General features: G+C 36.7%; 1 protein-coding gene across 8 annotated transcripts in view; it reads left to right on the forward strand.

The window, feature by feature from the left end:
- The window catches only part of INPP4B (inositol polyphosphate-4-phosphatase type II B), an 817,532-nt gene that overhangs the window by 736,623 nt on the left and 58,544 nt on the right, over positions 1 to 22,365 (forward strand). For all 8 annotated transcript variants that reach the window (XM_050791144.1, XM_050791150.1, XM_050791147.1 and 5 more), the window contains one exon: positions 19,106 to 19,218. In XM_050791144.1, coding sequence (XP_050647101.1) covers positions 19,106 to 19,218 — 113 coding nt within the window. The remainder of the gene's footprint in view (positions 1 to 19,105; positions 19,219 to 22,365) is intronic.

The following is a 22,365-nucleotide window of genomic DNA, read 5'->3' on the forward strand; positions in this document are numbered from 1 at the left end:
GTGCAATGACAAAAGTATTAAAATTTTTAAAACATAGTCTAAGAGCTATTTACATAGAATTTATATTGCATGAAGTATTATAATTAATCTAGAGATAATTTAAAGTATAGGGGATGATGTGCTTAGGTTATTTGCAAACACTATGCCATTTTATATAAGAAAATTGAGCATCTGTGATTTTGGTATCTTCTGGAGTTTTGGATCCAATCCTCCTTGGGTACCAAGGGACAACTTATATATCTGTAAGATAGACAAAGCTGTTGATGACTGCTCTATCTGGGCACATGTATTGTGTGTTTCTCCCACCAAATCTCCTCTGCATGTGATGCAGCTCTCAGACAGTTGTTCTGCTGACTCTAAGGCACAAGAAATCTTCAGAAGTTACTTCCCCTCAGGTCCTACCTGTGATACTCACTGGCCCCTTTGATCAGCCTGGGAATTCCAGTGTGGCAGTTATTAGTGCTTCTCCCTTTTCTCGCTCTAATCTTCCTGTTGGGCTTGATGATCTCAGACATCCTTCACGTTCCCTTTTGTGCCTACCTAAAGCATTCAGACACTTACATTTTGTGCTAGAAATAAAATAAAATAGTACTTCTGTAAATCACTAACACAAACTGCTCTGTGTTTAAAGTCACCACCGCATCTTACACATGATTCAGGGCTTCTGAAGGAAGCAGATAAAGCCCCTTCTGTCTTCCTCTTCCCTTTAAGGGAGGAAGAAACAACTCTCAAAGTATTACGGCTAAATTCTGTGTCCTTTCTCTAATAAAGAAGAAGGATATTGTCATACGGCTCTAATGAAATTGTACCATAATGATTCCTATGCTAGCACTATAAGGGTGAGCTTACTAGCACTGTGAGCTAAGAAAGAAAACAGGGCTTTTTTTTTTAACCTGTTCTATACTTTTTATACAATATTTGACATGCCAGTGTTTTGTATATAGTGTTTCATCAACTACATCAATAAGGATTATATACAAAATATTTTTTAGAAAAAGGAATTTAGTATTGTAATGAGGGTATGTAGAATGTAGTGTGTGTGTGTGTGTGTGTGTGTGTGTGTTTATGAACAATTCTCACTGTAAGTCTCACATTAAATTTAGCAGATATTGGTGGAGATAATAGTACATGTAAAAGTCTATTCTATTCAGTTTGGATAATGAAAGATGAATAAGATACAGTCGATGCCCTAGTAGCTTTCAATTTAATGACTCAAGGTAATCAAAGAATAATCTACATTAAAGCTAAACCTCTTTCTGAAACAATAGTTGCTCTTTTGGAGTGTTGATTCATTTTCTGAATAATTTAGTTTTGTTGTTGCTGTTGTTCAAACAATTTTACTTTCTACCAACTTCTGACACTCATTGTATAGTTATGCATTGTCACAGATTTTATTTTTGCACTAGGAAAAATAAAACATCATCTGCATCACTTACATTTATAAAAATAAGAAAATAGGATAAGAACCCAATATTTTATAGATAACTAATTTCAGAGGAATTATTTGACTAGTTTTCTATGTAGTCCACATGGAAAACATACGTTATAAAATGAGAACATTCATAAGTGTAAGGAAAGGAGGACTAAGGATCCCATAAGAGGTAGAAATTATTGGAGATTAAGTCAAATAAGCTAAATGAGAAGAATACCATCCACGTGAAAATGAGCAAGAATATCAAATGTGTTGATGAAAGAAGAATGAGGATGAAAGTGAAGCTATTGGATTTGATGATTGTGAATCATTAATGACATTTAATGGAGTCTTTAATAAAAAGCATGGACTGAAATCACATTACAGGCATTTAAGGAGAGGATGCATGTTGTATAATTAGAGAAACAGAGTGGTGAAAGCTACTCTCTTAGGAAATGTAACAGTGGATACAAATAGAGAAATTAAAAAATAGGCTGAATGCAATAGAATCAAGTGAGAGAGTTTCTCTTGAGTCTTTTTTTCCCAAGGTGGTAAATTGATGCATGTTTAAAGACAGTTGGAAATTTCAGGGTGGAAGTTATGGGCAAAGGATCTATACTTGATCCTGCTGAGAGGTTCTAGGGAGGTAACAGTGATGAGGGCCCTGAGACTAGCCAGAAAGCTAACCAGAAGCCATAAGACAGCAGAGGACTAGGCCTCTCATATGATGTAGAGACTGAAAACGTAGTACTCTGGCTTCCAGGGAAAAAGAAATATATGCCATGCTTGGCTGAGGCCCTTTAACGCCTGAAGAATTCCAGCAAAAGGTCACAGAAAACTCTTGAAGACTGATACAAAGGTTTTGAAAGAATCCTAAATGTAGTATGGGGTTGGTCTTCAGACCTCTGCTGATACAACACTTTCTCTCACGTCTCCCGTGGTCCTTTGGTTGCTTCAGAGGAAAAGCTTAAAAAAAAAAAAAAAAAGGCTTTTTCACATCTACCTTACCAACTAAAAATCTGATCAATCATGGTTCTCTCTGATATCCTTTTAAATTCTTTTAGCATAATTATTAAGATATAACCCTTAAATATAATGTGTAAAAGCTGTGAGTGCATGTCAAGGACTTAGGTTTAGTTTAAGTAAACTAACAGTACATTTAGTTAATAGGGCACAATTTATTTATATTAAGGTATTCTGTGTCCTTTGAACTTACATCTTTAGTTAGCATTTTCCATTTTTAGTATTTCAATTTATCTTAAATCTTATTTAAAATATAGATTCATGGAGCAAAGATGGCTTAAGTCAAGGTACAACTAGAAAGAAAATTATAGAAACTAAAAATAATATGAAATTTATAAAAAGTAAAAGAACTCCATTGGGACAAGTAAACCTTCCCATGAGAGGATTTCACAGAAGCAGGTGAGAAGGAGGAGCTTTACTCTAAGTACAATGTGGAATATCTAAAATTGAATTTTGTTAGGTCAAATAATGGAGCAACTCACCCCTAATATTGAATACTCTGTCCAAACAGCCATTGAATATACACCAAATTTTTCCAACACAGGAGAGAACTCTCTAGTACATCAAGATAATTGTTCCAGAACAAGTATGTGATAATGCTTTTCTGAATGAGATTATTAGATTTTGTTTTCAAAACAAAAGAAAAGAACAAAGCTACTAAGATATACAGAATCATATTCCATGTATAATAAACTTACAAATCCATACACACGAGGTTATTGCTGAGAATCAGAAAAGTAGCTACAACATTTATAACACAGATTGTGCTCTGGAAGAAATCAACACTAGATTTTGGCAGACTTCTTTAGCAAACTGCATTGTTGGACTCTCCATACTGTTCTAAAGCCACAGACTGTGGAAAAGCAGTCAGTATCACATGTTAACAGATACCTTGTATTAGAAAAGGATAATATCACTGAGAAACAGAATATAAATTGATATATAGTTGGTACATATATCAGGGAGAAGAGTTGAGAGTTGTACTACATTTTATCTGTCTAACGATGAGAATTAAGGCTACTTAAGTGAGTATTTCTTTCATAGTTGTGACTTGATGAGCTCTGTCACAGACCCCAGAAATATATGGTGGAATCAATACTGATAGTACCAGTTGTGTGTGAATTGCATGCTCCATAAACAAAAAAGGGTGCATCTGAATACCAATCCACTTTCTGCTTATTTACCTAAAACTGGAATCATGTGTGTTGACACCCCAATGTGGCTCATTGCTGCCACAAGTTTCAATGTGCTGCTTTCACTTTCTCAGAACATGCCATGGTTGTTATTCCTCATTTCTGCTTTTCAGAGCCCTCTATCCTTAGAAACTATCACTTATCTTGAGCCTGGATTCCCAGACTTCACCCATAAAAGGTCTTCAAACAATCAGATTGTTTCTGATTAGCACAGAGACTTTCTGATATGTTAACTATTTCCCAGGTTCTACAGTAATTTCTAAGTTATTAATCACTTTTCCATACATGGTAATACTCAGTTTCCTCTGAACAGTTCACATTTATATAAAGAGATCTTTTCTGAATGTTAAGAGAGCCTCTCCACATTACAGAACAGTGATTTCAGAGGTGGCCATTTTTCTCTCAACTAAGGTTCAACAGTGACAAAAAGCACTTTTTTTTTTGCCTCAGCCTCCCGAGTAGCTGGGACTACAGGCGCCTGCCACCTCACCCGGCTAGGTTTTTGTATTTTTTTAGTAGAGACGGCATTTCACCATGTTAGCCAGGATGGTCTCGATCTCCTGACCTCGTGATCCGCCCATCTCGGCCTGCCAAAGTGCTGGGATTACAGGCTTGAGCCACCGTGCCCGGCAAAAAAGCACTTTTAATCTTTGCCGCTTTATCATCATACTCTCCCTTCCAAATATCTCTTTTCTCTCTGCATCATTTTCACTGTCTGTAAACTGAGGAGGAGGTCAAGCTTATCCAAGAAGGGGTTAACCTGCAAACAAGATCAGCAAGAGAAGGGCAATTGAATTAGGATATTAGCCTAGGCTATACTGAGGTAAAATTTAAAAATGATGCCAAGTGCTCATTGGCAGTATTCATCAGGCCCCAGACAGGAAATCAAGAAGTCTAGGAATTTACAGATTAAGCAGAGTTTGGTGAAGTCACCAAGAGTTTAGCAATACTGAGTTGCTACTAACCCAGGTGCTAAAAGGACAAACGTCAGAGGTAGTGTCACCAGAGGCCAAAAGCTGGGGCTATCCCTCTGGATCTAGAATGTTGTTGAGGACTGTCTAGCAAAACCTGGGACCGTGAATGCAAAAGTTTCCCAGTGGGAGCTGGAGCCATAGAAAAGACATAACCACTTCCAGGGGCCCATAAGAAGCAGAAAGGTGGGAGAGCAACAGGCTGGCTTCTATCTTCCTCCTGCCCTTGACTCTCCCTCTGGCTCCTCATTGCCCAGAGTTAAGTGTAAGTTAGCCTGGAAAATGAGGTTTCCTGTGATAAAGAGCAGAATGGGGAATGGTACATATAGAAATGAGGGCACATCAGCAATTGATCAGCATCATCGACCCCTGTGCTACTCAGTATCTTTCCTTGCATTTTACACATACAAGAGTAATTTCAAGCAAATCCATATCTGGCTGTAGGGCCAAGATTCTGTGTTTTACCAAGCCCTCCTGGTAATTCTGCCTGCACAGTAAGACCTGAGAACCACTTGTTTGGATTTATAATATGTGATAGAGTTAGCTGTCAAATTTTAAATGTTACGTTTTTGTACTGCATTATACTTTGGACATGAGTGTAAAAGAAGATGAAATTGCCCAGAATGTTAAAACTGTTCATCTTTTATTTATCTGTTGTTTTAACAAATATTAATAGTTGAATGACCTAAGCAAAACGTATATGTAAAACAACTAAGCAGTAATGATGATTCTGTTCAATGTGAGATTACCTTGATTTATAATGTTAAGCTAAGTAAGTGTATCTGAATTTCCTAAACACAAAGAATAATTTTAATATTACAGGGCTTTATATGTTTTTGTTTGTTTGTTTGTTTGTTTTTGAGACGGAGTCTCACTCTGTCGCCCAGGCTGGAGTGCAGTGGCCAGATCTCAGCTCACTGCAAGCTCCGCCTCCCGGGTTCCTGCCATTCTCCTGCCTCAGCCTCCCGAGTAGCTGGGACTACAGGTGCCTGCCACCTCACCCGGCTAGAATTTTTTTTTTTTTTTTGTATTTTTTTTAGTAGAAACAGGGTTTCACCATGTTAGCCAGAATGGTCTCAATCTCCTGACCTCGTGATCCTCCTGTCTCGGCCTCCCAAAGTGCTGGGATTACAGGCTTGAGCCACCGTGCCCAGCCTATATGGTATTTTTAACAAACTTGAAGACATAAGGATTTAAAGATATGAGAAGATACAAGGATTTTCTTAAATTAACACATGAATATAATTCCAGCAGAAACTATACATTAGACTATTACAGAGTAATAAACAAAATTTACTTTTAATAACTTTGTTTTATAAACATCTCAACTGTCATACCATGTAGACACCCAAATATATAAATGAAAAATCCAGTCAGTTGTCCAAATATTTTGCATATTTTATTTAAAACATGAATATTTGGAAACATCAAGACCACTGAGGAATTCTTCATATATTCATATTTGTCATTGCATAGACATATAAAAATGTGTAAAAGAGATTGGAAATTGAGAGAAATTTTATGTAATACTGCAGGACAAGCTTAAGTTTGAAAATGTCCCAAAAAGAGTAGATAAAAGTGGAATTAAAATTTTTCGCCACCCATTTTTTCACCTAAACTCATTCCAGTAAGTCTTTTACCCTTGTAACTTCGTGGAAACTGTTTTTGTCAAGAGCCTACATTGTTAAACCCAATGCTCAGTCATTTGCCCTCATCTTCCTTGATCTAGTAACAAGTGTGACATGGTTATTTTTTCCTTCTTTTGTCACTTGGCTTCTTAGCCACTACAGTCTGTGATTTCTCCTGCTCTATGGCTGCTTCTTTTAAATCTCTATTCCTCATTATCTTTCCAACGTCTAATTTTGGAGTGGCCTAGGATTCAGTCCACGGATGTCTACTCTGCTCCCCAATTGAACACAGCCTAGTTACTTTAAATACCTGCTATTAACTATCCGTGTTCATATCTACATCTCCAGCCCATCTCTCTTTCTTAAACTCTTGTATCCTGCTTAACACCTTAATCTTTGTTCCTGATAAGCCCTTAAAAAGCTGTTCTTCCTACAGTCTTCCCCATCTACATTTATATCAATTTCAACGATTTAGTTGCTTTGGGGAAAAAAATAGCCACCCTTGAGTCCCTTCTTTCACATCCCCTTTCCAGTCCATCAGAAAATTTTACTGGCTCCACTTCCAAAATATATGCCACCAGTTATTATCACCTACATTGCTACAACCCTTCTTACCTCTTCTAGGTATGGGCAACAGCTTCCTCCTAGCATCTTTGTTTCTTCTCTCGCTTCTCGTTCAGTCCACTCATATCCACTACATCCAAAGTGACTATTTTAAAATGAAAGTCTCATTATGTGTCTCCTAAAACTTTTCCAATAAACCCCAATGCTGTTAGTTTTGTTGTTTTTGTTGTTGTCGTTTGTTTGTTTTCAGAATAAAAACCTACATTTTTACGGTGGCCTCTAAGGCACCCACACAGTCAACCCCTTTGATCCTTTTATCCCTCTCTACCTCTTTCTCTCACTCTTTCCTTACTCTGCTCCACACTGACTCCTGCCCCACATGGACCTGTTGCTGTTTCTTGGGACTTTTTAGTGACTCTTTGCTCTGTCTTAAATGCCTTGCCCCTTAGAGGTCACTCACTCACCTCCTCTAAGTCTTTGCCTAAATGTCACTTTCTCAGTAAGGCCTTTCTTAAACACCCTCTTTGAAATTGCAACCTCTTTCCCCCTGGAACCCTTCTCTCTTAATTTTCTTCTATAGCCTCTACCATCATGCAGCATGCAATATGTCATTTACATTATTTGACAGTGACTCCTTGCCGGAATGTAAGCTCCAGGAGGACAAGCACGTTGTTTCTATTCCATTAACATTTGTTGAATGCGTGGTATAAGCTGTTGGATCTTGGAAGTAATTTAATGAAGACTATGAAAAGTAACATTATTTCTGTTAATAATTGTTGAGTGATACAAGGATTAAATCGTGAAATTATTTTGGAATTCACATTATCACATTGAAGGTTCTGAGAAAGTCTGTAGGATGGCTGGCAAACCTTTTCTGTAAAGAGCCAGATAGTAAATAATTCTAGCTTTGTGGGCCATATGATCTCTGTCATCACTCAACTTGGCTACTATAGTGTAAAATAAGCCATAGACAGTATGTAAATCAGGTCGGGTGTGGTGGCTCACACCTATAATCCCAGCACTTTGGAAGGCTGAGGCGGGTGGATCACCTGAGGTCAGGAGTTTGAGACCAGCCTGGCTAACATGGTGAAACCCTGTCTCTACTGAAAAATACAAAAAAAAATTAGCAGGCATGGTTGCGGGCTCCTGTAATCCCAACTACTCAGGAGGCTGAGGCAGGATAATTGCTTGAACCAGGAAGGGGGGAGGTTGCAGTGAGCTGAGATCGCGCCATTGCACTCCTGCCTGGGCAACAAGAGTGAAACTCTGTCTCAAAAAAATTAATTAATTAAATAAAATAAAGTAAAAAATGAACATGACTGAGTTTTAATAAAAATGTATTTACGAAAATTAAAAAATGTATGACCTGGGGTTAGCCTGCAAATCATAGTTTGCTCACCCTAATCTATAGTATCTAAATTAATTTTGTTTAAAATAGCTTTTTTTTTTTTCATTATGGGAATAGAAAAAATTATCTGAAACCCTCATTTTCATTTTTTTTTAAAGTAAGTGTTCCCCAGGACATAGTTTAAGAAATATTGACCTAGTCCAACCCCATCATTTGCTATGAGGGACTTAGGGTCGTTCACATACCCTTTAGTAGGAGAACAGAGACTAAATTCCATGTTCTCTGACTCCCAGTCAAATGTTCTTTTAATTTATATGCTGCTGCTCCACCATTGCTGTCTAATGGCTTCTGCACTGAATTTAAGATTGTAGATTTTTAAATATTTGAATATTTCCAGCACCATGCTTTTATTTTCCATACATATATTTTTACACACTTGTAATTACAAATTTATTTTAAACTAATTGCAGAAGAAACTCTGATGTACTAACCTTTTGAAGTTTTTAATCCTTTTTAGCATTAAAAAGATTGAGAGAATTTTTTACTATCTTTTGAAGTACTTCTGTTGCTTTTTAAAAGAAAAAGTAAGAAGAAATAATATCCAATTTTTATTTCCTCAATGCATGTTAAATCACAGACATAGACTTTTAATGTCCCTTAAATTTTAGACTACATCAAATTATGAAATACAAACAGCGGTACAGGCAGCAAAGATAGACACACATACACACATACAAAGATCCACCTGTTTGGCCAACCAGGCATCAATCTATGTTACTATCTATGTTACTCGGTGGTCCTCATAAATTATAGTCATCAAATCTTTTAGGTAGCCTTATTCTGCTGTAGTATGTGTAGGCACAAACTTAGATGTCTTGCCTTTCAATTAGCCTTACATTTTCTTCATTATTTCCTCTTGACTGAGGCTCTCATCTTTTTTGAATGTCTAACTCTTGCATTCCAGATTCTACTACTCATCAAAGATTGGCTGGCCTCCCAGTATACCAGTCTAGTAAGTCTGCACTTAGTGGCATGAAATCAAAAGACATAAATTCAATTGAAAGCTCACTTAGGTGAGTCACTTGGTGTTTTCAATGCCTGCATTTCATTGTCAGCCAAACCAGAATAATTACTTTGTATATACCTTGTATTTCAAAGTACATTCTACCATTATCTCACCAGGGAAAAGAAGTTAGTATTAAAATTTCCACTGTCAATTTCTGTGACTAAAATGTGTCACATGTACTTATAAATATTAGAGAGATGGTTAAGATGATAATTGTGGTACACTTTCAGCTTTTCAACACAGTCATATATCTGCTGTGTACAAACAACAGAAACAAACAACAATCTAGTTAAATTTGATCGTGAAGTTTTTTTCAGTAGTTTGAACGAAACTTCATCTCTTCTCTATCCAGTAGTCTCTCTCCTTCTCTGTCATTTCTGTAATCTTTGCAATCTATGTTAACTTATCTTATTTTTTTCATGAAATCACTGATTCTCTGATAATCTTTTAAACAAAGCATACTTTTTTCTTTCTGGAATGCCTCTATAGGTGAGCTCCTGAAATCATCATTAGGATAAGTTCTTTGGTCCCACACTGCAAAGTAAGATGGATACTGAAAATATTAAGACTCATCATCCTTTTTGGAAATAAATATATAAATTTAACTTCTTGTTAAATCCTTGTTAAACTTCTTGTTAACAAGAAGTGAAATTCAGATATTTATCATAGTATGATGTTCAATCAGACCAACAATTAAAGGTTGACTACATTAGTTCTAACCTTCAATGAAACATCAGATTAAAGACAATTAACAAATTCTTATTTCACTTTTTAGATCCAGTTTTCCAACTGTGTAATTCACTCAGCTATTTGGCATAGTACTCTTCCAAACATTCACTCTTTATTTACCATTCTCCTCCTCGCTGACCCACAACCGCAAGGCCTTTTGTTTCCAGGCCACTTTTTCTTCCACCTTTATTTTGTCATTCTAATTCTGCATCACAGAATGTCAGATAGAGTGAAACTCTCCTTAGAAGCTAAGTAAGGGTGAGAAATTGAAGTCTCAAGGATAAAGTTATCTTTATCAAGTGGGTCAGAAAATAACAGTGCGAGCACATTAATAGATTAATATGTTTTGTTGCCATTGATAAACTGTAAATATATGAGTGTCCCAGATTACCAAATCAGAGACCACATCAAGTCAAAAAAAGGACCCATATGAATGGAATAAATTGTAGATTTCATATTCTTATTACCTCTATCCTCATTTTGGAGCCTTCCAACACAGCTTTATTTTCATCATCTTCCTGTATTTTACCTCATTTATGCCTTTCCTAATATCTCAGAAATTATTCATTTAACTTATTCTATGTAGTAAGAAATATTCAAGACCTAATTCTTCCTTGCCTGCAAGAGCCTGAAGAGGTAGACCACATACGGTGACTATTGGAAAAAGCCCCAATCTTCTCAACCGTCTCCCCTTTTCTCTGACTTTCTTACAGTTTGTGATTTAATTCCTTCCACATTATAGGCAACAGGAGAGGCATGGAAAAGGTGAGCCCTTGGTTTTTGGAGAAGGGCTTGTCATGTGTTTGCCTCCCTGGGCTGCCATCTGACCTTGGTGTATTTCACTAGCAGTCTGGTTCTTGCACGGTCAGGAAGGTAGGGCACTGAAATCACCTCAAAAGTTGTATTCCTTCTCTGCCTAAATTTTAAGAAATCCATTCTTAGTCTGTTTTTCAGACGTCTGTGTGGAGAATGCACTTTCAGTGGGCCATTTATTGCTAGGGCTATTGTTGGGGTAAAATGCAGGGACTAGGGAGTTTGACTTGGTGAAACAAAGGAGGCCATTCAACTGCCTTAGGTGCCAGCACCTAGGCCACTTGAGTATGGGCAAAAGTAGTTGTTCACCCAGTTTAACTTGGCTCACAAGAAGACTGAACTGGGGATTTGTGTTAAGCCCTTCTCGTACTCCTGTTTTCTTTCCCATTCTGCTGTATCATCTGTGCTTGAACTATCTTAGACATCCTGAGGAGACTAGAGTTTAGAGTTGGAGAGCCATTTAACAAATCATCTTTAGATTTTTTGACATGACTTTAAATTGTTTGGAAATTCTGGAATCAAATTATGAGTTCTGTCTTTAAAAAAATATAAGCAGGAAAAAATATGTTATCGTTATATTCTTCTCCCTGCACACCATATTCCATAGTCCCCAATGTATAATGTTGATTGAGGAAATTTCAAATAATTTTTAATACATTGTTTTGAATATAATTTAAAAATTACTTTTAAAGTTTGTTTTTTCCTTTTGCCGTGGGTGATGCAACCTTGAAATTTGTTTAAGACAAGACACTGAAAGTGTGTAGGTCAAAATTATTCAACTCAGACCAAGGTTGGGATCTTGACATTTGATTTTTTTTTGTATTGCCATCTTCATAAATTGAAAATTAGAAATGCAATTTTAATAAAGCTGGTTTCGGTGGAGTTTTGTCTTTTCTTATTTTTCAAGATTTTACAGCATCTAGAACAACATAACTTTCAATTTTGAGATATCTCAATGGCTTTTGCCTAATTGCATTTGTCTGCTTGCTGGTACAATTAACTATAATTATTTTAGAATTAATTGTAGAAGAGACTTGATATTACAGAATATAGTACTCACCAGAGTAGGCAGAGAAAGCAGTGTTCATCATGTTATTTTTTTCACACTTGGAAGTACAAGCTCTTTAAATTGTTTTTATTTTAGCTGTTCTGTTCTAGTTATTTATTGCCAGATAACAAGCTACCTCAAGTTTACTGCTATGAAGTCAGAATGATTTTATTTATGCTCACAGATTCTGTGGGTTAGGTATCAGAAAGGGAAACTGGGGATGGTTTGTCTCTGCTCCACGATGTCCATGACCTTCAGATGGAAGGAAGAGTACCTGGGGGCTGAGAACTGGAGGCATCTGGAGGTTTCTGTACTCACATTCTGGCACCTGGGCTAACTTGATTCAAAGGCTGGGCTCAGCTGTGACTGTTGACTTAAGCACCTAAACAAGACCTTCCATGTGGCTTGGGCTTCTCCCAGCATAGTGGCTGGGTTCTTATAGGGAGCATCTCAAAATGAGGAATACAGTCAGCAAAGTTCCAAGAGAATTAAGCAGGAGAGGCATAATCAATTCAGACCTGGCCTCAGAAGCCACAGAGCATTACTTCTGTCATAGTTCATTAGTCAAGACAGTCACAAGCCCACCCAGATTCAACCTGAGGAGACATACATTCCACGTCTCAACAAAAAGTGTTGAAGAATGTAGGACCATGTTTTAAAACCATCACTGCAGGTGTGATAGATTTGCTGCCCTCCAGAAATACTCTGACTTGTCCTTTCCTCATTTTAAATCAACAGTACACATTTGTACTATGGCTGGTCGGTGTTTAAGATACGTATGTAACAATTTACTTACCTTAGAATGCTTTTGATTGCAAGTGACAAAAACTCTTAATTCAAACTAGCTTAAACAATAAAGAAAACTTGCTGATAAACCTCACTGAAAAGTCTAGCAGTAAGGTAGGTTTCAAGAGAAGGTTGGTTCAGTGACTCAGCAGTATAAAACGTATCTCAGGACAGGCACGGTGGCTCACACCTGTAATCCCAGCACTTTGGGAGGCCAAGGCAGGAGAATCACCTGAGGTCAGGAGTTTGAGACCAGCCCCGCCAACATGGTGAAACCTCATCTCTGCAAAAATACAAAAATTAGCCAGACATGATGGTGGGTGCCTGTAAGCCCAGCTACTCGGGAGTCTGAGCCGGGAGAACCCCTTGAACCAGGGAGGCAGAGGTTGCAGTGAGTCGAGATCCCAGCACTGCATTCCAGCCTGGGTGATAAAGTAAGACTCTGCCTCAAAATAACAAAAACAAACAAACAAACAAACAAAAATCTCCTTTGTATTTTATCATTAGGCTGGTCTTATCTTTTATCATGTTAATTTTATCCTACATCTGGTCTCCTCAAGGCTAAAAGATGGCTGTCATGAGCTAACCCCACACTCAACCAAAGGGTTAAGAAGAGGCTCCTTTCCTCTTCCGGGGCTTCGCTCAACTGGAATAGCGCAGGCCACTTGCATATCCTTAAAACAGTTGCTGAGATGAGAGTTTAGTGCCATCTGGTTTAGATCATGTCCATTCCTGAACTAGTCTTGATTTCAAGGGGTATGGATCACACCAATGGACGTCAGAGTGAGAGTGTGGTGCCTCCCATGGAAATTTTGTATCTGCCACTTCGTGTGGGAAATGAGTAGATTAGGAACTGGGAAGGCAACCATAATTTCTGATTCATCTTGGAACAGTTTCTGGCTACACAGTTATTTGGCCATAAGAGAATGAAGCTATTTGACATCATTAGCATCACAGTTCAGTGAGCTAAAAGGCCATGGTTCCATTCCTGTTTCCTTATTAATACCCTGCCTGTGATTCAGGTCAATGTCATATTCAGAGCTCTTCTTATTGAAGAAACCTATTTGACCTAACAAGGAGGAAATAGGTCCTAACACCTGACTCTCAACTTGATTGTTGTGTTCCACTGGGGAGGTGGGAGAACAGTCGCAGGGTTTGTGAATGTTTGTGACTGGGGTATGTAACTGCATGTGTGTGAGGAGATTTTTTCTTACTTTGGATACATTCTGACTTTTACCTGAGAAAGTAGCTTCCTTTCTGAGGCTATGAACTCTTTTTTAAGTGCTACTAATATCTTCTTCTGTTTTTCAGAGGTGACACAGAATTTAATAATGTAGCCTTTTCTGCCAAGGCTTTTATTCATTGTTTTCCACTACTAGTCAATGACGCATGACCGGATTCTTGTCCTTATTTCGCAGTTGAGGAAATAGGGACAGAGGGTTAAGCAATTTGCCCAAGACTACACGTCAAAGCAGCAGGAGAGTTGGCATTAGAAATCATTTTCCTGGAATCTTGGCTCAGTGCTGTTTTTGAAAAGCAATTATAAAAGTTTCAAACAAACAAAAAAGAACAAATCATAAATAGCACACATTTGGGAACCCATTGCTCAGCTTTGGAATTTTCATAAGAAACAGGTATTTACAGATAGGGTGAAAGCTCCCTTTGTACCCCTCCGGCTTACCACCCTTAACCCTCCCCTCCTATGAGAACACCAATACCCTGAATTTGATGTTTTACATCCTCATACACATTTTATTCTATATTTATATATCCATTAAAATATGGTACAGTTTTGCACATTTAACTGTATGACTACTGTTACTTTGGATGCATCTTTCTATAATTCATTCTTTTTTGCTCAATATCGTTTTTGTAATATATCCATGTTGACACATATGGCATTTGTGTATCCTTTTTACTTATATTACTTTGCATTAATATATTGGCTTATTCTTACTCTTTATGAACATTTTAAAGCTTTTTTGCTATTTAAAATTATAAACAGTAATGCAATAAACATTCTTGTAACTTTTATCTCTGAATACTTTCTTAAACTCCATTCCAAAAAAAAAAGAATACTATTATGGACATATGCATAGAGACTCAGCTGTGCTGTCTAAATTTGCAGGAATGAGTAGCAAAAGCAAGACTTTTTGGCTATATTTACATTTGAGGAGACACAGTCTAAGCCTAAAACCAATTCACATTCTGTGTACACCACAATTTTCAGTTGATACATCAGGATCTATCATGACATCTTGAAATCTCACCTATTAACAAACTGGCTATTATTAATTGTACTGCTTTCCTGAACCAGACTTGAATTTCTGTGGTCTGCAATTTTTATTGGGTTGGAAAAAAAATAAAATGGCAGCAACCAAAGTATTAGGTTGACAGAGGTGTGCTCTGAATAAAGCAAGTTTTGTCACTATAGAAATAGAAATAGTGGCCTAAAAATGTAAAAATAAAAAACAAAAAACAAACGAAAAAAAAAATCAAAATTACTTTCTTGTAAGAAGCACACCATGGGAGAGGGAGCGAAATTTCCATGAGATTTCATGCCTGTCGATTCTAACACACTCTCTTTATGAGGTGGGAATGGGGAAACGATGGCCAAGTGCTTGATTTACATTTAGGATCCCTATAGTCTGTTTAAAATGGCTTATTAAAACATTTCCATGTCTACAATGAAACAAAATTATTTTGATAAATCATGCTCTGTTCTGGAGTCTCAGCATTCTGAAGAATTTGGCCTATTGTGTTAATACCAGAGCTGGTTTTAGTGGTACCAATGGTAAAAACATCAGCAGAGATTTTGGAGAAATTACGGGTACAACAGTTAAGAGACAAAGTTTTAGCCTTGACTCCTCCTCTCACTATGAACTTTGTGAAAAAGTCACTTCAGCCCCAGTCACTTTGGACATAGGGTTGCCCTAAATCAGGGCTTTCCAAATGGTTTATGTTAATCCTATGACATGTTAAATAAATGTGGTGTGTTGGAACTACAATTTTTCAAAAATTATGAAATAGAAAATTTCAGGTGCAAGGCATGCACTAAAAGTAAATATTATTTCATAAAATTTTTGTTACAGAGGGGTGTGTGTGTGTGTATGACTGCTGTGAGATATTATGTAAATTAAGCTTTTTTTTGTAAATTGAGGTATTTTTTATAATTAAGGATTATGTATACCTAAGGCATACAATTTGATGATGTGTTACACGTATCCATTATTAAATAATTACCATAGTCAAACTAATTACTATTTCATCACCTCAGATAGTTATCACTTTGTGTGTGTGTGTGTGTGTGTGTGTGTGTGTGTGTGTGTGTGTGGTGAGAACATTTACAATCCACTCTGTTGGCAAATTTCAAATACATTATAAAGTATTGCTGATTAAAATTGCATTGTTATGCATCAGCTCTCCAGAACATGTGTGATGTCTTCATCTTGAGTTAAAGGAAACTTCTTATTCTGTATTGCTTTCAAAATGATTTGAGAGCCATTTGTACAAGCCTGACTTCAGAAAGAAACTCAGGGGCTTTCCAGAAGGGGTTAAGTCCTTGTTTAAAACTTACCAGTTGCCCGCATTTTCTAGAATGAAGCCCAGATTCCCCAGCATAGCAGAACATGATTCTCCTTCATAAATCTTGCCCCAGGACTATCCACTCTAAGGACATTGTGAACCGCACACTCTCTGTTTCTGCAGTACTGGCTCATGCCTTGTGCCTTTGCTATTTGCCCCTCAGCCTCAAATGCTCTTGGTAGACACAAAGCATTATCTTTGCTAGATGCCCTCCCATACCCACCAATTCTTATAGAATTGTCCAGTGCTTCCCTTGCTTCACAAATCTTTACTGAGTGATGTCACAGTCTGCAGTATACTTTCCTATATTTAATAACAGTTTAAATATCCATCCCACCCTACTAGACTGTGGACATTTTGAATTCAGGTCTTTATATCATAAGAATTTAGGTTCTTCAGGATATAATGAACTGTTCTACCATGAATCTAAAAAAAAAAAAAAGAATTTAATTTCTTTCCTTTTCTCATGCACATTCTCTGTTTCTCATTGCTCTTGAAATCATCTTATTATTTAAAAACAATATATGTTCATTTCAAATGATATGAAAAGGCAGTTGAAACATTACACTAAGTTGCACACCTAAAGATGGCCACTGTTAATATCTAAACTAATGTTTCACTCTGCCTGTATACATATGCCAAGAGAAGCCAACATACACACAGGCATTCATGTGCACGTGCACACACACACACACATACACACACATTGTTACACAAATACATTCTTTCATTAATATGACCAATTCTTCTTTTCAGCAATATCAAGGACACTTTCTATGTCACTGATATACCTGCACATAATTTTAATGGCTGCTTATAATTCTAATTTATGGCTTCCCCTGGGTTTGTTTTGGTTGCCATTTATCAACATTAAAAGCAGGGATGGTGGACTTGACTTCTTATTTCTTGCATGCCATGATTATAAATTAAAAGACAGCATTATTTTCCTTACCTTCTTTGATTAGCCACCAAATCCTGGTCTGATTTTATGACTCCCTTCAAGGCATTCCATATTTGGCCTCCTTCCCTTTCTCTTCAGGCTATCTTTGGGCTGTGTCCTGTTAAAATTCCTGTATATCAGAGAAGCTTCTACCTCGCAATGCAATGTCTTCAGTCAAACTTTCTCATTTTTATGAGAATCATCTGTAGTTAAATAGTAAAGATTTGACTTTTGACAACTTTCCCTTTTAGAAACAAATTCAGTGGAATCATGCATATATTTTATATGATGATTTTGAATCTCACTTCCCTCAAACTATCTGGATTGTACCCAACCTTCCTCTATTCTGTAATCATAAAATCCAAGATGAGATATGATTCTTTTCAATGGAAATTCCTACCTTACCAACCACTTCCGCTCTTAATCACTAGTATAGTTCACTGGGATACTTCCTCTCTTCCCTGGAGCTAAAGTCACAAACTAGAACTATTCAGAAATGTTGTTTTGCTAAACTGCAACATCTGGTACAAATTTGAAAAAGTACAAAGCCTCATTACTACTAAAATTCATTTGTGTCAGTTTTTGTGAACTTGAAAGGACTATGTCATCTATTTCTTCAGTGAAACTTGGTAATGTAGGTGTAGTCCATTGTATTTTCTCCTGTTTTTAGTCTTAGTTAAAGCTCTCAGGAGTTTCTCTCTCAGTTTATGGATTCAACAGTAGAGTGTGTTTTCATACTATACAGTACTTACCCAGCCATTCATTTAGACAGTCTTCTTGTTTCTGTCACTGTAATCTTGAACCCCATCTCACCAAGTCTTGGGGACGTTTGTGTCATAATGTACATTGTCTCTGTTTTTAGTATAAAGTGTATGCCATTTATTACCCATGCTTTGGTTGTTAGTATGTAGAAATCTGAGCCACCAGTGTCATTTCCTGCTTTCTACTCAATTATCTCATACTGTGAACTATACCTCATGTTTTTCCTCTTTCCGTCATATCTGTGCTTCTTTCTGGCAGTGGTTCTCAAGCAGGATATATTTTTCTGTCAGGAAACATTGGCAGTGTCTGAAGGCCGTTTTTACTGTTACCTTGGGAAAGCTACTACTGACGCGTGAATGGTAGAGGCCAGGGATGCTGCGAAAAATCCTGTAATGCACAGTATGGTCTTCCTCCCAGCAAAATATTACCTGATTCAAGAAGTTAATAGTGCCGAGTTCAAGGAAACTTGCTGTATAGCAACTGACTTCATGTATTTTATTTGAACTTTCAGATTTCTCCCACCCCTGAGATGTTCAATTTAATATATTCTCTTGACTCAGACTAGCTACTCAATGGCAAAAAAAGAAGGAAAGTTATATCTCATGACATCTCTGTCTTATGCTTTCATTAAAGTGAGACAGAAGTTGTCATCTTTGTCCAAAGTGCTGGTAAAATAGTACTGTAGGACCACTTGATATTACCATAGTTATACAGAATAGAGAATAGAGAATTAAGCGTATTTATAAGTAAAGAATAAAACCAGATAAATTAATAAGTATGGTTATCCTCAGATACTCTCTGCTTCAGATGATATTTGTTGTTATAAAATTGTGTTTGAGGCTGGGTGCAGTGGCTCACGCCGGTAATCCTAGCACTTCAGGTGGCCAAGACAGCCAGTTTGTTTGAGCTCAGGAGTTTGAGACCAGCCTAGGTGACATGGCCAAACTCTGTCTCTACAAAAAAATACAAAAAGTAGCTGGGTATGGTTATATGCTCCTGTAATCCCAGCTACTTTGGGCGCTGAGGTGGGAGAATCATTTGAGCCTAGAAGATTGAGGCTTGGCTGCAGTGAGCAGAGATTTTGTCCCACTGGCACTCCAGCCTGGGTAGGCAGAGCAAGACCCTATCTAAAAGAAAAGTTGTGGTTGCAAATAAACGTATTGAAAAAACCTCCATAGGCAGCTTAATGTGAACACTGTCTCATTTTATTTTTCTCCTTTGTTTTTTTCCTCCTTCAGATATTTCACATTTTCAGGAACAAAATGATTTAAAAGCATTACTAGAAAATCTCCATCAAAATATCCAATCCAAAAAAAGAAAGAATGTAGAAATTATGTGGCTGGCTGCAACGGTAAGCACTCTCATGTCAAATCTTATTTCCTGCCACGTCATAACCAGCAAATATTATCAGTTCTCTATTGTGCAGAGTCCAACCTCTGCACTTGGGGTTACCAGCTGTCATCTTCTATTATTCCGTGGATTAGGCATTTTTACTCTTGTTGGTAGTTCTATCCATAGACTAGAACATAAGATGAAAGAAGATGCACTCAAGAAAGAATCTTGCTCACTTGCTCTTCTTACCAACCTTAGATGTGTTCTCCACTCTGAGGGAGCGTCTGTGAATTTCTTGATATTGCATGTTGCAATGTCAATTGCCCATATCACCCAGGATTTTGAACTGCTGCTTTAGAGACATATGGTTTCAACAGAATGTGGTTATCAGATCTCTGATTCACAGCTTCAATAAGGCTCCTGGACATATTGTTCAGTTAACAAGCTTATAAATGTGTTTGTTAATTTAGATATTGGCATAGAATTCATTACTGATGGATTGCTCTAGGGGTAATGAGCTATATTTTGTGTAGCTCTTTCTCATTTAATGGTGCCTTTGGGGTAAAAGATCTGCCTGTGTTCTCACCACAGGTTTCTACAAGAATTAGAAAAAAATGCCTGTATGTTTAAGGCTCTTATCTGGTAACCATTGAGGCATAGCTCACATGAAATTTATGAATTGTGTTAAACATTCAGACCCCAACATCCTTTCATTAGGAATGCATTCTTCCATCAGGAAAGGTACATGTTAAATATCTTTATGATAAATGCCATGTTTGCAGTTCTGCAGTGTTATTCCTATAATTTGGAGCTCAGGTTAACCACACTTCTAGCATACTCTATTCATTCTCTAGTCATAGCATTTAAAACAGAAAGTTTTCCCCTACTGCCAGTGCTTCAATTATAATTCAGTATTATTACTTTCTTCTGGGAAAAAGGAATGGATAATTTACCATGAGCCCATATGAAATAATTTACCAAAAGCAAGGCAGAGGAAAACTTCCTTAGTTTCCCTTCCTGCTTTCTTGGAGCCCCAGGGAAGAACAATATGAAATGTTGCTTTCAGGCAGCTCATTTACACTGGTTCCATTTAGCGCCATACTGTATTACATGAAGGTTGTTTTTAATAGTGTGGCTGCTCTTTGTGTCTTCAAAGACCACTCTGGTTGTTAATTCTAACAAAAATTTCACAATGGCAGGTCATAAATTGTGTTTTCTATTTTACTGAAAACACGACGGCATGAAGATAGTTTGATACTCGTGCCATCTGACGATTTACAAACATAAATGTGTCATTATGTACATATTGTGAAGTTATGTAAATAGATAAATTAAGGATACACACATATAAACACAAATGTGTATTTTAATATATGCAATTTCCCATTTTAATGTATGAAAAAGTTTTCCTATAAATCCCACACATTTCTAAAAATTTTTTTGAAATGTGTATACTGACCAAATATGATTTACTCACAATTCACCACTGAATAAATGATTAGTAGCATTTCTGTTGGCTAATACCTCAGTTTCAATGTTCTATTTGTAAATCATGGGCCTTAATGAATCTTTTAAAATAAAGAAATATAGAAATTCCTTTTGATATTTTCCAGAAATATTTTGTCAATTTTTTTATTTTATTTTCCTTTTAAAAATCTATTTAATGAAATACTGCTTTAGTTAATGTTTTACATTCTAATTGAAAAATATAAAGTGGCTGGGCGTTGTGGCTCATGCCTGTAATCCCAGCACTTTGGGAGACCGAGGCAGGCGAATCATGAGGTCAGGAGATCAAGACCATCCTGGCCAACATAGTGAAACTCCGTCTCTACTAAAATACAAAAATTAGGCGTGGTGGCGCATGCCCGTAATCCCAGCTATGCAGGAGGCTGAAGCAGGAGAATCCCTTGAACCAGGGAGTCGGAGGTTGCAGTGAGCCGAGATCACGCTGCAGCACTCCAGTCTGGTGACAGAGTGAGACTCTGTCTCAAAAATAAATAAATAAATAAATAAATAAATAAATAAATAAAAATAAAGTTATTTGGTTTTATCTTCTTTAAGTTTAAATAGTAAAAGTGAACATTTAAAGAGGAGAAATGACAATCAAGTGTGTTAAATCAATAGTTTGGGTATTGTAGAAATACAGAAATCAACTGCCCTTACCTCCAATAGACTTTAAATTTAGAACGTCAAATATTCTAAGTAGGACAAGTACATATGATAGTAACAAAAAATTTTAAGGAATATTAATTCCATTTAAAAATCGTATCTCAAAAATAGCCATTATGGTCTATTTTATTATTATGAATATAGTTAAGAATTTTAAAAAATGAAATACTGTTTATTTGAAAGGATTAGAATTTTCTAGATGTAAAAAGATTGTATGAAGAAATCATGCTCTCACATTTTCTAGTCACTTATATTGGAAATAGAAGTACCAAAGGTCTAAATTAATAGTGATGTATAAATTTAAGTTTAAGTATCAGAATCACAATTAAAACGTGGTAATAAGTTCTAGATTAGCTGTATTATTTTACCTTCTTTTAAAAGCAGACAACTTTTAAAGACTGCTTGATGACAGATAATAAAGAAGACCTTTGTTATATCACATTAGATCTATTTTAAATGCACACTGATTAGCATTGTAATGCCAAAGTTGATTATTAGTATTTCATATTAGAACCCTACCATGGTATGGAAGAGAAACAAATGGAATGATTTCCCTATTAACCATAAGGCAATGAGACAAGAGAGTATTGATGCTCAGTGATTTTTCTCTGACTTAAATCAGAATAACAAAAAGAAAGAACTGTAGAGGAAAACAGAACATAACAGAAGTTAAAAGACTTGAGTATTGAACTTAAGCAGAGTTCTGTTTGAATCCTGGTTCTGCTCTGTTATGTGCAAGTTACTTAACCCATCTAAACCTCAGTTTCCTCATCTATAAAAAGAAAATAATTATACCTTCCTCTAGAGTTCCTGTGAAGTTTATTTATTTACTTATTTTTATTTTTAATTTGGGAGGTGTTTTTTGAGACAGGGTCTCATTCTGTTGCCCAGGCTGCAATGCAGTGGCATGATCATAGGCTCAAGTAATACTCCCACCTCAGACTCCCAAGTAGCTGGGACTACAAGCATGCATCACCATGCCCAGCTAATTTTATTA

The sequence above is a fragment of the Macaca thibetana genome, chromosome 5 (assembly GCF_024542745.1).
Source record: "Macaca thibetana thibetana isolate TM-01 chromosome 5, ASM2454274v1, whole genome shotgun sequence".
NCBI lineage: Eukaryota > Metazoa > Chordata > Mammalia > Primates > Cercopithecidae > Macaca > Macaca thibetana.